General features: G+C 40.5%; 2 protein-coding genes across 2 annotated transcripts in view; one reads left to right on the top strand and one right to left on the bottom strand.

Annotated features, from left to right (window-relative positions):
• LOC139929922 (uncharacterized) overlaps positions 1–22,500 on the bottom strand; it is a 451,831-nt gene that overhangs the window by 177,592 nt on the left and 251,739 nt on the right. The gene's annotated exons all lie outside the window — the stretch shown is intronic.
• Positions 19,184–22,500, top strand: part of LOC139917422 (aryl hydrocarbon receptor-like) — a 79,004-nt gene continuing 75,687 nt past the window's right edge. Inside the window, exon 1 of the mRNA XM_071906546.2 lies at positions 19,184–19,588. Within this exon, the coding sequence (XP_071762647.2) occupies positions 19,530–19,588 (59 nt within the window). The 5' untranslated portion in view covers positions 19,184–19,529. The remainder of the gene's footprint in view (positions 19,589–22,500) is intronic.

Genomic DNA, 22,500 nt, shown 5'->3' with positions numbered 1-22,500 from the left:
TCATCACGACTTCAGGGTTGGGAGAGGACCACCAGTTATTCATACAACGGGAAGCAAACATTTCCCAGCATGCCTGGTTACTCACATAACAGTGTGATGGATTGAAAGCCAAATAAATACATGAAAACAAATCTCCACTTCCCAGGTCGGTGAGGAGGTTTTTGTCCAACCCGTTATTTATCCGGGGAGGTTTGCTGCGCACGTTCGCTCTTTCTCAACAATGCCGTGATTCACTTTCATAAAGTTACACACATTATCATTTGAGCGCTGCCCAGTTCGACCACAGCCTTCCACTGCTGGCTACTGGGAGCTGCCCAGTTCGACCACAGCTTCCTACTGCCGGCCGCCGAGCAGCTCCACTCAAGTAATTGGCGGTTAAACGTCTTGCTCGAGGGCACAAAGGTGGTTGGAGAACGTCACTCGCTCGCTTCTCCTGTCCAGATGTTCCTAACCGGTCCTGGGATTCAAACCAGCATCCTCCCAATCACAAGCCTGCTTCTCTGACCTTAACGCCTCCATTCCTGTATGTTACGGTGCGCCGGACGTCCATTCATTCCTATGGGAGACTGTTTTGACAGTGACAACGCAGCGCAGCGCCCCCTTGTGGACTTTTGCATCATCTCCAGTTCGTCTCGACTGCGCTAAGTTGTATTCTTGACTCGATCCATGAGCTATTTTCGAATTTTAAAAACAATATTGTAGCTAAGATTGTTTTTGTGTCTGTTGTACTGTATGTTCTGATTACATATTTTTATTTTTATATTTATTGTTTGCTTATTTACCTTTTTGTTCTCAGTTACGTGTGTTCCTTCCGTCCTTTCTTACTGTATTAATTTATTGTATTCAAACATTCCCCATGTTTTTCACTTCTATTGACTCTCAATGTAACGACATGCTCCATTATGCTGCTCTTCTTTATAAAAATGCAATAAATAATTGATAAAAACAATATATAAAATGGAGACTAAGATTGGAAAATCATCACACACACAGAGAGAGACTCAGAAAAGGTGCTGGAAGAAAGACTAAGAAAAGAAAACAGCTTCTGCACACTATCAAAGCAATTAAAAAAAGAAAATAATTAAATCATGAAATCTGAGAAATCAGAGTAAAACTTTGACATGTTTGAAGGTTAGTAGTCAAACCATTACCCATCTCTCTCTATCTATCTATCTCTTGATCTCTATCAGAAAAATGTTTCCTATATCAGTGTATTTAGATCAGGAAAGTAGTCGGCCTTCTAAAACACCGCTCTCAGGTGGAGAAATCGAAGGACCCGAACACATTTGCCGAACAGATCTGGTACCAACACTGGCACAAATGCCGCACGGCTCCCATCCGGCTCCGACACACACAAGTCTAAAAACCGGATCAAAAATGCGACATTGGACCTTTCTTTGTTCTCTTCCCCTGTCCAGATTGTGTTGAAGAAACCACCAATCTCTTCTGTTTGACTTCCTTCACTCCTCACTTCACTCTCCTTTACACCCTATTTAGTGCACTTAGTATTTCCTTAGCACTCCTTAGAAACACCATGGTCTCTTCCACCAATCGTTTACTTGATTGCGTTCACACTGCTCTCTCCCTGTCGTTACTTTTGTCACGGGGCGGCAGTCAGTTCCAAAATCCAAAATACCAAAATACCCGAAATACTACCTTAGTTTCAAGTTATCTAAAAGTATGACCTTATCCTTCAGTGTGGACGTTTCGTTTCAAGAGTGACTTGATTTTGATTTATTGTATTCATGTACCTTGTTTTTTTAATTTTTTTTTTGTGTTATCCTTCCAATCACAAGCCTGCTTCTCTGACCTTAAGACTTCCACATTTGCCAAATTCTTCTGGCTCGGTGCGTCTCTGCATTTCTGAGTCAGATACAGAAGACGGAGATCTTGAGACATTCCAGAGAAACGCTCCACGCTGATACTGATGGGCAGTGAAGTGTGTGTGGGCGTTTGATATCCCAGGAATGAAGCGGGAGAAGAAAATATGAAACCTCTCCATCTTCTTTCCTCGTAAATTTTACTGAGTCTTTATTTTTCAAGACCGAGTTTGGCTGAGGAACAGAAGCTCGCAGGCAGAATGAAAAACAGTCTTTAACCAGACAGAGCTGCAGTACCTGCGTCCAAAATCTGAGTGAATTCAAAGTATTTTCATGGATTGCATACCCATCCGGTTGGCGTACCAATGCCACCAGGGAGATAACCGGTCTCGGTCCGACTCCCGAATGTGGGGAGCCTGTGTTAATTCCAAGCATCGGATCATCAGCTGCTATGATGCCTGGGTTCTGTTGGGCCTGGGCTGTGGCCGGCGCCGTGTCTCCGGCTGGGCTGCGTCGGGGGGAATCCCTCTGGGGGTCATCGGTGAGGTGGATCCCTTTGCAGTTTTTAACGGTGGAAAGTTAATCTCCCCGGGGATGCTGTGGGAGGCCGTCACCTGTGCGTCTGCAGGTGTAGTCTGCGTAATCATGTCCTTTTTATTAGGATGAACCATGGGCCGGGAGGGGGGTCCAGACCCCAGATTGGCCACCAGCATCGCTTCCACGCCATCAATCGTGTCCTGTAATAGTCTCTGTTTCAGGTTTCGTCTGGCCCTTCGAGCCGAACCAACCCACTACTAATGTTCATTGAGCCCCTTAGGGAACATGGTCCCCAATTTGTTAATCCAATGTTGTTCTGTGACTTAGGCTACTCAGATGAATTCAGTTCGCACTGGATTATAGTAGGATTTATGAAAATTGAGCAAAATCTGTTGCAGTTCGTTTATGGACTGGCGCACAGTTCGGGATGTTTCCTTGCACATCCACATTCACCCAATGCATGCTGGGATAGACTCCAGCCCCCCCCCCAGCCCCACGTTACCCTGAATAAGAATAAGCGGTTACGGAAAATGAATAAATGATTTTGGATTTGGTGTTCCTACAAGTTAAACACGTGAACGCAGCATGAGGTTCCGCTTTACACTTGATCTGTTTGCAGTTTGTGTCATGGTCTGTGGATGAATTTCTTTCTTTATTCAACAAAGTAAAAAAAAACAAAAAAAAAACAGCCTGCTTGCATGTAAAGAAAAATGTGTCGATTGATAACATGGAAAAAAGTCCTGGACCGGTTTCCTCGGCGGTCCCTGGCGGTCCGGCCCGCGGCGGCGATGACAGGCGTCAAGCACAAGACGGCCAGAAAACCACAGTCATTATGTAGAGACATACAGTAAATTCTCAGTAAACGCATCTTCTACAAACAATAGAAACATCTCCCAGCAGGAAACAGATGGGATACATGAACCAGGGGAAGGATTCCAGCAATCTGTCTTCAATTCCACCCATAAAGATCAATGCATTCTGGGTATTTTTAATGGTAAGTGGCAATTTATTCAGCTTTGAAACCCCAGTGTTTTAACTTCATCATGTGTTGTGGACAGACAGAGTGTTTGTTCATGTGAGTCCAAGCTGAAGTCTTCATGTTTCTGCCCAGAGATGCTGTAGAAAATAAAAAGGAGGTAAAATCTGACCTCCAATCAGTGATCAGCAGCAGGAAAACAAACACTAATATGGGCAAAAGTCAGTTATACTTTCAGAAAATTTTAATTTATGCTTTTTTTACATCAGTTGCTACTACGATCTGCTCCTCTCACGATCCGATTCGATACGCGATCTGAGTTTCAGGATTCAATACAACCAGGATACGATGTGATCAATAAAAGTTCAGTGACAACAAAGTCTGACTGAGCAGAATTCTGTTTATTCCTGAGACTCAAATCTTTCCAGCGATGCCATTGGCTGCTAGAATGTAAACAACAATTTAAAAATGTCATTACAAAGTGACAATAATATAATTTGGATGGAGAGCTTGTGAAACTGTGATGGTCAAGAGTCTCATTAGTGATTACTACAGCAGAATAACATGGAGCTGATATCACCATTCATGTTCTTATTGCAATATATTGAATTTCGATATATCGTCCCATCACTAGTTGCTACTTATTATGTTTTATTTTATTTTTTTGAATTTATTTATTCAGGGTGGTCAATTGAGAGCACATTCCCTCTTTTACAATGACACCCTGATTCAATACAATAACAACAAAACATCATAAAAACAAAAACATTAAAAAATAAAATAAAAATAAAATGATGTATATGGAGGATTTATATCAGTCTAAAATGTGATGAACTGTGTTTAGGTGGATTTACCCTCAATTCAAACCATACATTTTTTTTGTCACTACATCATTAGTTCGCTCATCATGTGTCATGCAAAAAAAAAACTCTGACACCACTGATCACACAAATTCACATATGCATGATACAATACACACATGCACACTCACACACACACACACACACACACACACACACACATAGGTGAATTCAAGCACATACAAACACACTGCCACACATACATGAAAAACACACACTCAATCATCCACAAGCCTCGTCACCTCCCTCCACACACACACACACACACACACACACACACACACACCATCTTCATGCCTCCCTCCTCTTCTTCTTCTTCTTCTTCTTCTTCTTCTTCTTCTTCTTTAATAAATAACTCCTGATGCTCTCTGGCCCGGCTCCAGATTTATTTCCCCTCATCCTCTCAGCAGCGGCGGTTTGATTTGCGATCCGTTGGAAGATTCTTCCCCTTCAAAAGCTTTCGGTCGGTAAATCTGCTATAAAGCGCTTTGACCTTTAAATGTAAAGCATCTGATTCTGGACAAATGAGGAACTTCCTTCCAAAATGAGACGTCTGCCGTTTGAGAAATGTCAGAACAGTTCAACCAGAGAAGGATTTTCCCTTTTCAGGTTGTTTTTTTCATTATCAGAGGAGGCAGAGAGGCTGAAGGCTGTTCAGTATTTCATAAGAAAAAAGCAAAAATGAGAGACATGTCCAAAAAAAAATGGAAACCAAATCCCTGGATTTAAACTGAATAGTTGAAGATGTGTCACCACTGATCTGAGAGGCGTCACTCTTCATTTTAAAGGAATAGTTCACCCAAAAATGAAAATTCAGTCATTATATTCATTAGTAGATGATGACTGAATTTTCATTTTTGGGTGAACTATTCCTTTAAGTCCAGTGGATTTTGTTTAGATTTTGTTTGTTTTTTTACATCTTACTACCTGGCTGACTGAATGAATCTACACAGACAATAACAGACATACTAACTTTGTATAGTCGACCCCCCCTAGATTAACATGCGACCCCCTGGGGGGTCCCGGTCCCCAGGTTGAGAACCCCTGACTTAAAGCATAACTCTATTTTCTCATCTTTTTCCTTCATACTAATCAATTCTGAGCAAAATCTCATGAATTGCTTCACTATACACTTCAAAAAAATCTCCATCTTAACAAGTCATTTCGTCCTATAATCCTAATTTTTTTAAAATAAGTGAAAAAAAAATCTGACAATAATGGATAACTCCACTTGTTTCCAATGCAGTTTCACTTTCAATTTTCTAGAAATGAGTGTCAGTCTGTTGCCAGTGCTAGTGCCAGTCAGAATAAGGCAGATCACTGCACTGCTATCAAGAAAATTACTCTTGATTCTACTAAATTCTTCAAACAAGTTGAAATTATCAAACCTCACTGGCAGATTTCTTCACTTATTTTAAGAAAAATAGGATTTTAGGACTCAATAAGATGGAGATTTTTTGCAGTGTACATCTTGTTTGCCGGTGTTCGACTCTCCGGCCCATGGACTCGTCAAACATCGATCACAACAGCAGCCAAAGTCTGTTCCAGCACTTTGACGCTCAATCTGTAATGAGACACTTTGGTAAAAAGATGTGAACCAAAATAATCTCAATTCATGCCTTTCTCATACAGTTTTGACACTTTAGCACTTCCTTATTTCCGCCTGCAGCTTCCTGTCTTCATGCACTGCTGGGAAAATAATGCAGAACGAACAGTGAAAGTTTCCAGGTCAGGGATCAACTGGGATTTTAAGGGATTAAATACATGCATGACTCATGACAGAGTGAGCGTCAATATGCTGCAAAATACATAATTCATTATAATGATAAAAACTACAAGATCAAATTTGAACTCACTTAAGGTTAAGATATGGATTAGAGTAAGATTAGACGGATGTATTGGCAAAAAAACTTGACTATTTGATTTTCTTAAAGCATTTTATTTATTTATGTAATTGTTCAATAATGTTTTTTGTAAATTAGTTCTTCATTTAAAGGCAGTCATTTTCAGTGGAGAGTTTTAGTGTCCCATGATGCTCTAAATGTTTCAGAGGCTTTTCCACCCGGATGAGAAGAAAATTGTGGGGGGAAAACACTGAATACCTGGAATTTTTTGGAATATTTTGGCATGAAAATTGTCAAATTTAAAGATATTAAACATCCACACAAAATATCAGCTATCAGCAACTTATCGGCTGTCAGTATCGGCCTTCAAGAACCCAATTGACACTCATGGATAGTTGGTAGCTTAAGTTGATTGACAAAATGTTTACGCTTTTCAGCCCAGATCCTTTCTATTTTGAAGATATTGAATGGTGATTTGAAACCTCTCAGGACTTTCTTTACTTCTGATTACAGGTACAACGCTGATAAATTTGACTGTTGAAGTGAAGTGTTTTCTCCAAAGCTGTGCACATACAAAAAGAACAGAAAAAACCCCAAAACAAAACAGGAGAAAACAAGAAATGTCACTAACAAGCTGCCTGGACGCCACAAGAGTCGGCCTAACCGGCGGTAAGGCACGGCTGAGTGAGACCGAGGTATAAATAGAGCTCTGCAGCGGAGGATCTGGGGAGGAGAGGTCAGTCTGGACCCAACAGACAGTTTCATGAGAAGGAAACCGACTGGCAGGACTACAGACGGACTGGCGGCTTCGTGGGAGGCCGACCGAACTCTGCAAGAAGTCAAACCTACATCTTCAAAAGCGTCTGAGTCTGAGTCAAGTCAGTCATGTAGATGATAGGCAATTTATTAAAGGGATAGTTCGCCCAAAAATGAAGATTCAGTCATTCTCTCCTCCCCCTCATGCCAGTTGAAACACAGGTGAAGTACCTGTTATTACTCTACTGGACGACTCGACTCTACTGGAAGACTTCAGTCTACTGGACGACTTGACTGTATTGGACGACTTGACTTTACTGGACGACTTGACTCTATTGGACGAGTTGACATTACTGGATGACTTGACTACTGGACAACTTGACACTATTGGACAACTTGACTCTACTGGATTACTTCAGTCTACTGGACGACTTCAGTCTACTGGACGACTTGACTGTATTGGACGACTTGACTTTACTGTACGACTTGACTCTACTGGACGACTTGACTGTATTGGACGACTTGACTCTACTGGACGACTTGACTCTACTGGACGACTTGACTGTATTGGACGACTTGACTCTACTGGACGACTTGACTCTACTGGACGACTTGACTCTATTGGACGACTTGACTTTACTGTACGACTTGACTCTACTGGACGAGTTGACTCTATTGGACGACTTGACTCTACTGGACGACTTGACTCTATTGGACGACTTAACTCTATTGGACGACTTGACTCTATTGGATGACTTGACTCTACTGGACGACTTGACTCTACTGGACGACTTGACTCTACTGGATGACTTGACTCTATTGAACGAGTTGACGCTACTGGACGACTTGACTCTATTGGACGAGTTGACTCTACTGGACGACTTGACTCTATTGGACGAGTTGACTCTACTGGACGACTTGACTCTATTGGACGACTTGACTCTACTGGACGACTTGACTCTACTGGATGACTTGACTCTATTGAACGAGTTGACGCTACTGGACGACTTGACTCTATTGGACGAGTTGACTCTACTGGACGAGTTGACTCTATTGGATGAGTTGAGTGGCGTTTGGCCGTTAAAAACAATTGGTGCGTTTAAAATGCACACGTCTGACACTTCTACATTTCTGGTTCAACCCACTGAGGCTGCACCCTTGGGCCCAAAACCTCTTTATAGCTGGAGCGTTCTTGATCTGATCTGCGTCCTCAAAACCACGACTCACTCAAAAAGAAGACACAACATACAACCCAAGCTTTTAAATGGTATAGGTAGGAAGAAGGAGACAGGAGAGGAGAGAGGAAGGAAGGAAACACACAGGGGAGCGAATAACCCCCCCGTCTGTTTGACAGTCATGTCTGCTTCATGTATTTTCTCTTGTTTCCAGATCTATCATCTTATTTATGATATTTTTAGTCAAATTCTCTCACTGCACTGGCAGATAATCTGCTGGTTTCAGTCAATTTCACTTGATTCATGCCAATATGACTTCTTTCAAGAAATGATCATAAATCAATGACGAAAATCTGGAAACAAGAAACTTTCTCCAAGACAATTTCACTTTTACCAAGAAAATGTCCTGAAACAAGTTACATTCTCCTGGAAAAAAGTCACATTTGTTGAAACCGGTATAATTATCTGCCAGTGCAGTGAGATGATTTCACTAAAACACAGTCATTCAGTCTATTATTGAGTCCTAAAATCATAATTTTCTCAAAATAAGTGAAAAAACCTGCCAATGTGGTTTGATAGTTTCACTTGTTTCCAATGCAAATCAACTTGTTTGAAGAATTTAGTAGAATCAAGAGTCATTTTCTTGACAGCAGTGCAGTGATCTGCCTTATTCTGACTGGTTTCAACAGACTGACACTCTGTTCTAGAAAACTCCTGAAACAAGTGAAGCTGCATTGGAGACAAGTGGAGTTATCTCTCCTCACTGCAGAATGTTTCTCTTGGTTTAAGACCAATAAGATTTGAAGGCTGAATATGAGACTAGATGACTTGTTAAGAAGTGAAAGAGGAACAAATACAGAGAGAAACCCTCTGAATGTCAGTGACAGCAGCTGTAATGTGTTGCTTCCTCTCTCTGATTCAAACCGCCCCCCCCCCCCCGCTGAAAGCCCCGTTTGCAGTGGAACTCGCCGACATCTGCCACCAATTTCCCAGAACCCTCCTGGCCCGGGTTCGGCTCGGCTATTAACCGAGGCTGCAGCTCGCCGCGTCTCCCGCTCCGCGCCGCGCGGCGAGCCGAGACGCGGCTCCAGACCGGTCTGACACGGAAAACAACACGACTGCACCGGGCCTGTAATTTTGAGTGGCTGCGGCCTTTAATCACGATCTCCATCTACATCCTCGCTCCCTGCGCCCGGCGGCCGCCCCGGCGCTAATTTGAGACCCGGAGCGCCCGAGCTTCGACCTGATCTCCGGCCCGCGTTTGAAGCCGGCTCACATGGGAGTGCGGTGACGAGGTTTTTCTGGTTTCTGAGCGTCGAGCGCCTATCGGACAGAAACGGGCGCTCGTAAAACCAGACAGAAGTCAAACCTGTTTTTTATACCAAGAGCTTGGAATTAGAAGGCTGTTTCTGGGTGGAGCAGATCAGATACTGAGCATCAAAGATATGACATCTGACAGCTGGAAAAACTGTTACAGACTTTCTATCTTTTTAAATATTCAACCTCAAAAGCTTCTTTTTTTATATAAAATGCCACCGCACAAGCATGGAGGAACATTCAAAGCCCATGAAGATGTTTGTTTTGATTAAAAAGAAGTCAGATTGAACCTTATAATTCCAAGCTCACAATATAATTTTGACGTTATCCACCCAAATGCAGCACTGTCTACTCTGTTGCTTTGTTTTTGTTTGGTTTTATGCTTGTTTTTTTCCAGACTTAGACTGTGCTTTGGTACTTGAATCCGTCTCAAACACTTCCCTGACATCCTGGTCCTGGACGTTGATTCGACCTTTTCCTTCCTATCTAAAAAATATGAAAAAACAGGTAATTTAATAGACGTTTGGTTAATTTTCTCCCCAGCACACAACTGCAGGGATTCCACTTGTAGAATCATTGATTATTTGGATGCTGAAGCTCCTGCGGTCAGATCCACGTCTCTGTTCATCCTTACACATTATTTCTACATCAGGAAAGACATGCACACTGTTTACTGCCTAATTTGATCTTGAATAGGACTCGGTTTGCTCTGGTCTTATTCTTGACTTGGTCTCAATCCTCTTTGGACCCGGTCTGGACTCGACTAAGGCGGTCTTGACTACAGACCTGATTTTAGGCATTTAGCCGACACTCTTACTCAGAGTGACTTGAGAGAGAGCAGGTAAAGCGTTCAGTTTCAACACAGCTCAATTTCTGCTTCTGCTTTCTCTTTCCATTTATTGGAGCATGTAAACGCCTTCGTCAGGTTTCTTTTGTTTTGTATTTTTTCAAACAGCACAGGTCAAAGGTCACCAGATGTTGCATTTACAAAGCAAACAACATGGATTCAGTGCATGAATCCACGTAAACCGGTTTATTAGAGAAATACTTTATTTACAACCATGGAAGCATTGTAATCAAAATATCACCTTAAGCTGATTCCTCCAATAAGTTAACATAATTTTTTGCATAACTAACAGTATTTTCCTTACTGAGGCTTTTCAGTAATGGTTACACAGTTACTGTAATCCCATTACACTGTGCTGTGTTGCTCTGCAGCCTGCAGGAGGCTGACTCTACTGCTGTCTTCACTGGTTTCTGTGATAAAGAGCTTCCATCTCTACTGTACATCAGAACCATAATCACTTTAATTTCCAAATATAGAGACATATTGATGAATGACACAGCAGTACAGTTCATACTGACACTCTGCATGTCACTACATATGAAGGGTTTCCATCAAAAAACACTATATATCGATTTTGGAAAAGATTTTGCTACCTGAAATTCAGGCAGAATTTGAAAAAACAAATTAAATAAATGATTGTCGAACAAATGTTTTTATAAGCAAATGTCCTCAGATGACTCCTAAGTTGAATTCTAGCTCAATTTGCTTCACTTTCATGCCAGCAGTCAGTATGAGAGAGCGGGTGTTACTGTTTTAAATGTGGATGTCTCATTTTGTTTCCTTCTCGTGTCTCTGCATCAGCAACAGAAACTGGATCAACAGAAACTGGATCAACAGAAACTGGATCAACGTAAACTGACAAACTGTGGATCCATTCACAGTGAGAAGAGGAATCTGACTTTACTTTGTTTCTGCACTTTATTTCTAATGTTTCCAGTTAAAAGAATCTAGTTTGAACTCTGACCTCTCTCCTTTTAGAATCACATGGAAAAGATCACAGCTAACAACGTTCTCTGTTCTAAAGAGGAACTCAGGAACTTTTACTCTGACGACATTTTAAATCACACACTTTTTACTTTTACTGAAGGAGAGTTTTACACCAGAACTTTTACTTCTACTTCACTACAAAAACAAATCCCTTACTTTTATCCCTGAAATGTCCTTAATTTCTCATTACATAAACATTAATTATCCATTAAAAATAACAGCTTTAGAAAAGTAAGTAAGACCGGGCATATTCATGGGTTTTTAAGGGATTTATTCATGGGTTGATTCACAGAGACACTAGAAATTAAGGAATTTTTCATGTCTTTTGTGCAGGTTTACAGGTTATTAATGAGTTATTAATGGAAAGTTCCCGTCTCCCTGAATTCTAACCCTTAAATTAGAAAGTAAGGAGTCAAACATTAAGGAGAGTTTAAGGTGGTTTAGATGGGATCTCCTCCATTAATAAGGGATTACTGGTCAAATATCAGCAAAGTAACAGTACTTCTACTTGACTCAGATGCTTCTTTTCCGCCTCTGGTTTGTTGTGATGTTGTTGATGAGCTGAAGCTGCAGAGTAAGTTTTGTTCTCCGCGGTGCCGTTGAGCAAGGCAGTGTGGGCAGGAGGCCGGGCGCTGCTGCTGCGCTGCTTACAGAAAGACTCAGAACATGACAGAGGAGAAAGTTGACAAGCTGCAGTCAGAGCCGGAGTGTATTTACTGCTGTGTAAATGCCACCTCTGCATGTCGCAATAAAACACTGCAGCAGTCTGCGGTGACAGAGTGGAAAGTTACCGCAGCGCTTCAGCCAAACACATAAACCGGTCCAGTTTAGTCTCCCAACATGCACTTTAACTTACTAATGACTGGGAACAAGCGGCGCTGCTCCCTCACCCCGCTGCTCCCTGTGCACTCCGTCCAAAACAACAAACAGCTTGTCATTTTGATAAATATAACGACTGCACTTCTGCTCCAAAATGTTTTATATGCCGTTTGAAAAGAGAAAACATTAGCTGATGATTCAGCATCTTTACAGTCCACACGCTCCGCTGTAATAGTGTTATCATGTTGTCAAACAATGACTTACTAAGTTACCTATTACCCTTTAAAAAGTACTATCATTTGTTTTAATTATGCGCTATAAATCACTGTGTGAGAGTCGGCGTCTCATTCAAGTGGTGGATGCCTCAATTAGGAACATGGCTGCTGAGTTACAGGAGAGTTTCTGCATCAGGAAACCATTTCATTCAAGCTTAGCGGACACAAATCAAACTGTCATTCTCTACAAATGGTACAAAAAAAAAAAAAAAACACAAAAGACCTGTGGCTGTTAAAAGCGTCTCATAAAGAAATGTGAGCGAGCTGCGCTGCCAGCCAAAGCTCATTTAAAAAGGGTGGATTTTAAACAAAGGTTGCATTTTAACGGAGCCAGAAGGCAGCATATCATACATAGCTGTTGACTTGTAACAGCCTTGTTTAGCATTAAACAAAAAGTTCTGCTATGGCAACACGCACGTCAAGAGTTCCCCTCGCTCTGCCGGCTGCTGGGAACTGTTTAATATGCAAAACACACACAAATGAGAGGTGAAGTTTAATGAGAGGGGAAAAACAACCGAACACCAGTTAGTTTACATTACTGGAGCAGGACTGTTGGAAATATGGAGTCTGCACAGGCATCATCATCATCATCATCATCATCATCATCGTCACAGGCTAAACATTAGATGAGCCTGTGATCACACCTGGGTTGAATAGTTTTTGTAAATATTTCTTGTTCTGCAGCGTTCGTTTTGCCCTGCTTAAAGCGCCAGATGGGTGGAGTTTGTGACAGAATAGCTACTTAAAAGCTACTTCAGGGGGAAATCAGAGTGCGAGGGGCTAAGTTACATTTCTGAAGTCTTGACTGACATCAGGCCAACTGTCGTTTTACTGCAGACTTCCCTTCAGTCTTCTTCCAATCACAGCGCTGAGTGTCATTTCAGGTTCTTCCTGAAACTGAGAAGATACCCCTTAAAATCCCCCTTACTTTCTAGAATTCAAACAACCATGCAAATCATTAACATACATTCATATACATCCATGCATTTTCATATACAGCTATGTGTGGTGGTGTCACATGTGGAAAGAGCTAAAAATGTGAGGAAGGGGAAAGGGGGGGGGGTCTCTGAGGTGTGATACATCGCTGCCTTCAGGTGCCGTCGGAAATACCGTAATTACGAGTTGAGCGCACGTGATCGAGCCAACAAAGTGATAAATACGACTGGAAAAGTCTGAATTTTCAATAAGACCCCGTCGTATACGCACCCTGCCCCGGGGGGTGCGTCCCGGGACTCCCCTGTTGATAGCCGGGTCTCTACACCTCTCAAACTGGCTCGCTCCATAGCAAACAAATCGTTTGTGCTAAATGATCTCGTCTTGTCTAAGAGATTAGACTTTCTGTTCCTGACTGAAACCTGGCAGAGGAATATGGAACTTGGCCCTCTCATCGAGCTCTGCCCTACTCTTTTATCAGCTCGCCCAGACTTTCTGGAGGACTTGCTGCGGTTTTCAGGAGCCGCTTCGTATGTCGCTTGGTGAGCACTGGGTCGTTCTCTGCTTTCGAACTTCAAATGATTAAAGTTGGACGTACTAATCCTTTTTACTGTATTTAAATCTACCGTCCACCTGGCCCGAACGGATCATTTTTAACTGAATTCACTGACTTTTTGTCCTCGGTCCTTAAGCTATCCAGGTTTATCATTGTCGGTGATTTTAACATTCATGTTGATGATGTTTCTGACAGTTTTGCCTCTAGTTTTATTAATATCACAGAGTCTTTTAATCTCACTCAACATGTACCAGGCCCTACACACAACAGAGGGCATACTCTGGACCTTGTTTTTACTCTTGGTTTGAATATTGACTCATTATTTTCCGAGGATCTTTTTATTACTGATCACAACTGTATTTTATTTGACTTGAATCTAGATTCCTTACCCTGCCGGCGTATCATTAGCTCTTGCATCCTCAACCACCTTTCTGCTGCAAAGTTTTCTGCCACGTTCCATTTTAGTGATGTTGACTACTTGGTGCAATCTTTTAATGAACACTGCCTTTCAGCACTGGATAAAGTGACCCCTATTAAAACTAGATCGGCTCCTTTGATCAAGTCCTCCCCATGGATAAATGACAATATTCGCCCTCTAAAGAGAGACTGTAGGAGAGTCGAACGCCTATGGAAATCCACCCGACTACACGTCCACTATCTTTATATAAAAGCACTTTTAATGTCTTTCAATAATGTGGTAAAGGATGCCAGAGCTACCTACTTCTCACAATCGGCAAAATCCCAAAGTTTTATTTGATACTATTAGTAATATTGTTACTCCTGCATCACGTCTGATTTTTTCAAGTGAGGAATGTAACAAATTTCTTTCTTTTTTTTGTGATTAATGACATCAGATCGAACATTTTCCCCTCACCTTCCCCCCCCCCCTATCTCGTGCTCCTCTCGGCCTACAATCCTGGAGAGTTTTTCTCCAATAACACTCCAAGATCTTACTAACTTGGTTAACCGTATGAAAACTTCCTCTTGCCCCCTTGACATCTTACCAACATCTCTGTTTAAAAATGTAATTGGCTCTATTGGTCCTGCTGTGCTCTCCATAATCAACAACTCTCTGTTATCTGGTCGTGTCCCCGCTCAATTTAAACAAGCTGTTATTCCTCCTACTTCTCTGATAGGAGTTTCGCAGTTTCTGTTGGCAGCTTCGCCTCCTCATCTGAAACTCTGTATTGTGGTGTGCCCCAAGGTCCAGTCCTTGGTCCTATTCTGTTTGCCTTGTATATGCTTCCCCTTGGACAGATAATAAGGCACTTTAAAGGTATCTCCTAAATAACTGCCTAAACGCTATAAAAAAGTGGATGGCAGATAATTTCTTACAGCTAAATGCAGACAAAACAGAAATCCTTATTGCTTATCCCCTCCTAGTCTTGTCCCTAAGATAAGGGATGGTCTTGGGTCTCTTACCTTGTCGGTTAAACCCTCCGTAAGAAATCTAGGTGTCGCTATGGACCAGAATCTGACTCTGAAACCAACATGTCAAGTGTCTGATTCGCTCTTGTTTTTTTCCAGCTGAGAAACATTGCAAAGCTCAGGCCCGTTGTGTCTCAGGCGGAGATGGAAATGTTAATTCACGCTTTTATATCGTCCCGTCTTGATTATTGTAACTCCCTTTTCACCCGCCTCAGCAAAACATCCCTGGATCGTTTACAAGTGGTCCAAAATGCTGCCGCTAAACTCTTGACCAGGTCCTCCAAAAGGTCTCATGTGACACCGATTCTGATCGCTCTTCACTCGCTCCCCATCAAATTCAGAAACCAATTCAAAGTTCTTGTGATCTCCTATAGAGCTCTGCATGGTCAGGCACCTGTCTACATTAGAGATCTACTGCAGCCCTAAGCCACCAGCAGGTCTCTAAGGTCCTCTGATCAGGGTTTTCTGGCTGTTCCTCGATCTAGGCTAAAAACTAAAGGAGACTGTGCTTTTGAGGTTGTGGCTCCTAAACTTTGGGACTCTCTCCCTCTGGACTTAAGATCTGTGGACCCTGTGGACACCTTTAAAAAAGCAGCTCAAGACCCATTTGTTCAGACTTGCCTTTGTGTCATTTTCTATTTACTTTTGTTTTTATTGTGTTTTTTTTGTCTGTTTTTATTGTGTTTTATGTCTGTCTGTATGTTTATGCTTTATTTCCTCTGCTATATAAATAAAGTTACTTATATTACTTGTTGCTAAGATGTGACGTTTAGGAGCGTAGAAGAAGAGCATGTAAACATGTCAGTAACCGCTGGTAACAATGATGTCATTTATTAGTATTTGTCATTGTTTGGCCTCCCGTGTAAATAACTATTGCTGTCTGTTTCTATTTTCGCTCTTGGTTTAACTTTGTTGTTTAAAATTTTTGTTTCTAACAAATTAATTAAGGCATCAATCAATTACCAGCCTGACATGGGTTTTCTCTTTGTTCAGCCTCCGCAGCACAAAGCAGCGCTGTGATCCCACTGAATCCTAAACTAAAACCATAAAGCCATAAAAAAACGCTTCTATCATGTGGTCTATTTTGTTATTATTTCCAACCAAAGTATTTTAATGCATGACAATTCGTATTTGACTACTTCAGATCTCGGAAATAAGAGGTCAGGAGGAGAACTTGAAGGCAGCAGACTGCACAACCTGAATCATCATGACTAAACAAAAACAACAAAAAAGTCCCAGTTTGTGATGTTAGATGACAAATATCCTGAAATGAAGCGGCAATCGACAATGGGTTTTTCTATTTTCTGCATGAAATTGGATTGGATTCAAATTGTGTGCAAGAACATTTTTTCTTCCACAGGTGGCTCGTGGCATGCTGGAGCAAGGCTTCAACAAACAGAAACACCAGAATATAAGATGTTGACATTAGCTGCACTGCTTACAATGAATACATGAATCCTTCAAAAGCGTACGTGACCCTGTGAAACCTCCACTCCCCGCGCCAAATGACCAAAAGATTGAATAAATATGTACATGTACCTTGGCCATTTTGTGTTGAAACCACAAACTTCTGCCAAGTACAGGCAGAGTTAAACAAAAAGGGAAAGAAACAGGAGAAAACACGCTAACAGGGTGTGAACTCAACCTGCATTTGTGGATTATTGTCCCATTTAGATGATAAAATTAAACTTTAAGGATCTCTTTGGGGAAAAATGGGTCCTCAAATCATCTACTTTTATGTTGTGAACCAAATCTAAACATCTATTTTGTATTTTTTCCAGCCTGACCGATGTTAGCTGTGTTGACTTGTACATAATCTGTCTGTCTCTTCTGTTTTAGTTGTAAAGAGAGATTGTGTTAGCTTCAACATGTCATTTTTTTTTACATTGTGAACTAAATATTAGCCATGTGTCTTACATATTTCTCTGTGTCTGCTGTCAACAGGCTGTAAAATAGATAGGGTTTTGTCTTGGTAAAGAGAGACTGGTAGCTTTGTAGCCAGTTAGCTGAACTCTGCTGTAAAATAATCCTAACAGGTAAAAAAGTAGTTTAGCATCCAAATAACCTATTTCATATCATGAACCAAATGTCATGTCTTGTCATGTCTTTTACATATTTTTCTGTCTGTCAACAGACAGTGAAATGATAATGTATAGTCTGGTAGCATGGATACTTAATTAGCTGGAGTCTGTTGTAATGCTAACAGTTAAAAAAAACATGCTAATAGGTTACAAACTCAACTCCTGTTTATCATCTAGGCTATTTCTATATTCTGAACCAAATGTTAGTCATGTCTTTTACATATTTTTCTGTCTCTATTTTCCACAACACTGCAAAACCAGACCTTTGTGATGCTAACAGGGATACAGAAAGAATGGTAGCATTGCTAGTAGCTGGACCCCGCGGTGATGCTAACAGGCAGAGAACATGCTAACAGTGCTATAAACTCAAACCTATTTTGTATTCTGAACCAAATGTTAGCCATGTTTTTATTTTTTTATTTTTTTTATACATATTTACATATTTCTCTGTGTAAGAAGTCAGAACTTTGTGATGCTAACAGGAACACAGAGCCTGGTAGCATGGCTAGCCAGTTAGCATGACTCTGCTGTAATGCTAACAGGAAGAAACATAACATTTGCCCTTTTGGTGGATGTTTTTTATCTAAAGCTCATTACAGGACCATAAGTGTATAGCCTACATTTTCAGCATGTGTGGGAGTTTAACCCCCAACCCTGACAGTGTTAATGCCAGGCTCAATGTGAGCTGAGTGTTGTTTGCCTAAAAAACTCCTGCACTCCTGCACAAGATGATGACACTGAGATGTTGAATTTATAAGTAACATGTTGAAATTGCAAATAAGAGACTTGTTCTAACACGTAATGAATGGTTTTAAAGGAAAAATACCTGCCAATAAATAGGCTTAACAGTTAGGTTTAATATGATTCTTAAGGTTGAAATGTGGTTTTAACTTTGATAGCATGAGTGAGCTAATTCATATGGTCTATATCCTTAGACTCAATCCTGCACAGTCCATTTATTGCACAGAACTTTTGCACTATCATTTATAGTTTTTGTATATTATTTATATTACCTTATTAACTCTCCTGCATCATATTTCTTGTATTATTTTTATTACCTATGTACTTCCTTGGCACTGCTCTGCCAATTGCTGCTGTGGCGCCTGGATTTCTCCCAGGGGATCAATAAAGTGCTATCTTATCTGAAAAAAACAACAACAAAAAAAACCCAACACATAGGCCTATTGTTAATATTCCACATATACCAGAATATATTTACTACATGCATCTGTTTTGGACACTTCTTGTTAGCAGCACAGAGGTAGAAATGTCTTGTGTCCAAAATATAGTTCAAATGCATGTCATCAAAATGTAGAAATATGTTTTGTATGTATATATATATATATATCATATCTTTTGGGCCACTTTTCTGCATATTTTGAAACATAATCTTTAAATATGTGCTGGAGAATATGACAGAGTTTTTCTTTATTTACTTAGTTATTTATTTATATATATTTAATGTATTTTTATGTATTTATGTATTTAGTTATTTGTGTGGAATAGGAATGTAACTAAGGAAAAATATGATATTACAATGTAATAAAAGAAAATATTGTTATTAAGATATAGTATTAATTCAACGTTATATGAAATGTTATTAACATATATATTAGATTTTAGTGAAAACTGTATTACTGTTAAAGTCTCTGTCTTAAGGTCTTCCTGGTTAGAATGGGGTTTTTAATTATTCCACAGCTGCGGTGTGAGGCTCCATTGGCCCACATTTGGTCCACCTTAAATATTTCTCCACTCGCGGTACAGTCACACACACACATACGCACGCGCCCACACACAAACGCGGTAAAAGACACACACAAACACACACAAACACACACAAACACACACACACACACACACACACACACACACACACACACACACACACATACCTTCCGACGGGAGCGCGCGAGAACAGCAACCAGCAGCCCTGTCAAATCACAACTGGGTGACGCGCAGGAGAGGACTTACATAAAACCGTCGGAGGAGTTTTCAAGCTCTTTTTTACGCAGAAAACTCACGATATTTGTTATAATCTGCTGTGGAAATATGAAAACTTCGCAATTATGAAACTTTGGGAAACTTTTTTAACGTCTTGAAGGCGTTTTGGATTAAAAAAATATACAGTCTTTTATCTGAGAGGCGCACGAGAAGCAAACCGAGCGAGGACTACGGGGATTTTACTGTTTTATTTTCAATATTATTTGCGTTTTTTTCGGGGGGAGTGAGCCGTTAAAACGCGTCTGGACCTGTTCATACTGAGAGGAAAACTGGGATAAAGTCTGTTTTTTTAAGGCTTTATTTGCTCCAAAGTCACCATGCTGGGGAACGCGGCGCTTTACGCAGCGAAGAAACGGAAGAAGCCGGTCCAGAAAATGTAAGTTAAAATCATAAATAATTAAAATCAATAAACATTTTCCCACAGTCTTCTTACAGGATCTTATAGTGTGTCTGTGGAGCCGAATAAGCCAGTTTATAGTGACTTTATGTGACGTTATTCTCTTTTTATCTCCTATGGTATCTCTATAATATTCCTATAATATTCCATACAGCGTGTCTGTGTTACTCGGCAATGCATAGTGACTTCACTGTACTTTATGTTTATCTCTTATGGTAGCCTATGCTATAATATTCATATAACACTCCTATAATATTACTATAGAAGCATAAAGTGTAGGCTATCTGCGGTGCTCAATAATGAGTTAAATTACCTTATGGTGCTTTATGGTATGTTTATATCCTATAGTATCTATAATACTCTTATAATATTCCTATAGGGACTCTGTAATGAGTTTATAGGGACTTTATTGCAGTATATGGTGTATTTATCCCCTATGGTATCACTATAATATTCCTATAGTATTCCTATAATAGGGACTTATTGTTTTGCTGTGGCATTTGAATGGTGTCCGTCTCACATTTACCATAGGATTACTATAGCTGTTTTTAAGGCGAATACAACATTACAAATATCTCCCAAATGGCCAAAAAGCATAATTCAGTATACAGTTAATATGTTACAGTCTGACTTATGGGTTAATAATAGCTTAATGTAACTTTGATGTATTTGTAGTATACCATTGTCTGCAGTCTTTTCCCTGCTGTGGTTATGTAAGGTGAAGAGCTGCAGGCCAACAACACTCCAGTATGGAAAATAAAAACTGCTACCTCAATATTTATTAAGTCTAACTCATTATATCACCTAAGACCTGGCTTCCCAAACTATTTCATGTGAATAATAATAATAATAATAATAATAATAATAACCTTTATTTGTATAGCACTTTTATTGATGTAAAGCACAAGTGCTTTACATCAATAAAAGGCAGATAAGAGACAGATAAAAAGATAAAATTCATATTAAAGCACAAGCAAGATGCATTGCATTAAAAGAATCAAATCAAGTAAAATAGAAAGATAAAAGAACACAACAAATACTCCCACTTTTAGATGCACATTGTGAGTGAACCCATATGTATAATGTCTATATAGAGCCATGCGTTAAGCTATAAAACCTCGTTATATGCAGGTTTTGTCCCAAGAAACCCCGTCTGAGAAGATTTATTTAGCTGGAAATTCATTTCTGCAGAGTTTCCGTCTGAGAGATGTTCTGTAGGTGGAGAGGAAACAGAGACAGAGTGGAACATCTCATCAGAACAGTCATCATACCTTTTTTTTGTGTGTGTGATTTAAGTCAAAGTGCAATTAAACTCTCCTTCATTTTACTGGGGATCCACTGGAACCTCCTCATGGACCCCAGTTTGGGAACCACTTCTGCATACCACAGCACCAGAAAATGGTTCTTTTGGTTTTTTGGTGCTGGAAAGAACCCTTTAGAAAGTGGTTTAGTCTTTTTGGAACCATGCTCAACTGGTTCTGCACAGGACCTTCATGGTGCTGTAAAGAACCCTGTACAAAGGTTCTCCAAAGCACCATAAACCACCAGAAAATGGTTCTTTAATGGCTTTTTGTATCGCAGAACCCTTTTTGGTGCTGGAAAGAACCCTTTAGAAAGTGTAGTGCCGTGCCAAGAGCTTATGAATCTCTGGATCGATGCATTAATGAGGTATTACTGTGGACCTGCTGGAACCCCTTCAGGGACCCCTGGAGGGCCCCGGACCCCAGTTTGGGAACTTATTTTGTAATAAAAGTCTGAATTTCCTTAGACATTAAACACTTTGGTGAATGTCTAAATGGGTTCTTTCCAGCATCGGGGGTTCTACTGTTGTACAACCCTGAAGAACCATTTTCTGGTGCTGCAGTCTGTAGCAGTGGTTCCCAAACTGGGGTCTGGGGACTTCCAGGGGTCGTTGAAAGGGTTCCAGGGGTCCTGAGGAACTCATTGTACAGCAGCAATGTGGATCATAGATTTCTTCTTAGTTTTGTGGTCTCTTGGATCAATTTGGGGGTTCTTGATGTGTTTTGGAACCACTGCTATAGGCTATAGAACCCTTTTTTTCCAAGAGTGGCACAGTTTAGCAGATTATTCTTCATCATCTGAAAAAGGGTCTACATAGAACTTTTATGGTGCTGCAAAGAACCGTTTTAGAAAGCGGATTATTCATATAGCACCATGCTTAAGTGGTTCTACCTAGGACCTTCATGGTGCTGTCAAGAACCCTTTAGAAAGGTTCTCTATAGCACCATGCTTAAATGGTTCTACCTAGACCCTTAATGGTGCTGTGAAGAACCGTTTAGAAAGCGGTTTACTCTCTACTGAACCATGCTGACATGGTTCTACATAGGACCTGTATGGTGCTGTAAAGAATCGTTTTAGAAAGCTAATTATTCGTATAGCACCATGCTTAAATGGTTCTACCTAGACCCTTAATGGTGCTGTGAAGAACTGTTTAGAAAGTGGTTTATTCTCTACTGAAACATGCTCAGAAGGTTCTACTCAGAACCTTTATGGTGCTGTAAAGAGCTGTTTTAGAAAGTGGTTTATTCTCTGTAGTACCATGTTCAAATAGTTCTACCTAGGACCTTACCTAGGTTATGTGAGGAACCCTTTAGAAAGTGGTTTATTCTCTGTAGTACCATGTTCAAATAGTTCTACCTAGGACCTTACCTAGGTTATGTGAGGAACCCTTTAGAAAGTGGTTTATTCTCTTCTGAACCATGCTCAGATGGTTCTACATAGGACCTTTAAGGTGCTGTAAAGAACCTTGGGTTTATTCTCTATAGCGCCGTGTTCAAATGGTTCTACCCCAGACCCTTAACGGTGCTGTGAGGAACCCTTAAAGAACGTAGGAAACGCTCCAAACCAGGATCTGTTTCAGGACCACGCTG

This window comes from Centroberyx gerrardi, chromosome 21, assembly GCF_048128805.1.
Source record: "Centroberyx gerrardi isolate f3 chromosome 21, fCenGer3.hap1.cur.20231027, whole genome shotgun sequence".
In the NCBI taxonomy this organism is placed as follows: Eukaryota; Metazoa; Chordata; class Actinopteri; order Beryciformes; family Berycidae; genus Centroberyx; species Centroberyx gerrardi.
The sequence above is the reverse complement of the archived record's forward strand: the minus strand, read 5'-3'. Positions and strand labels throughout refer to the sequence as shown.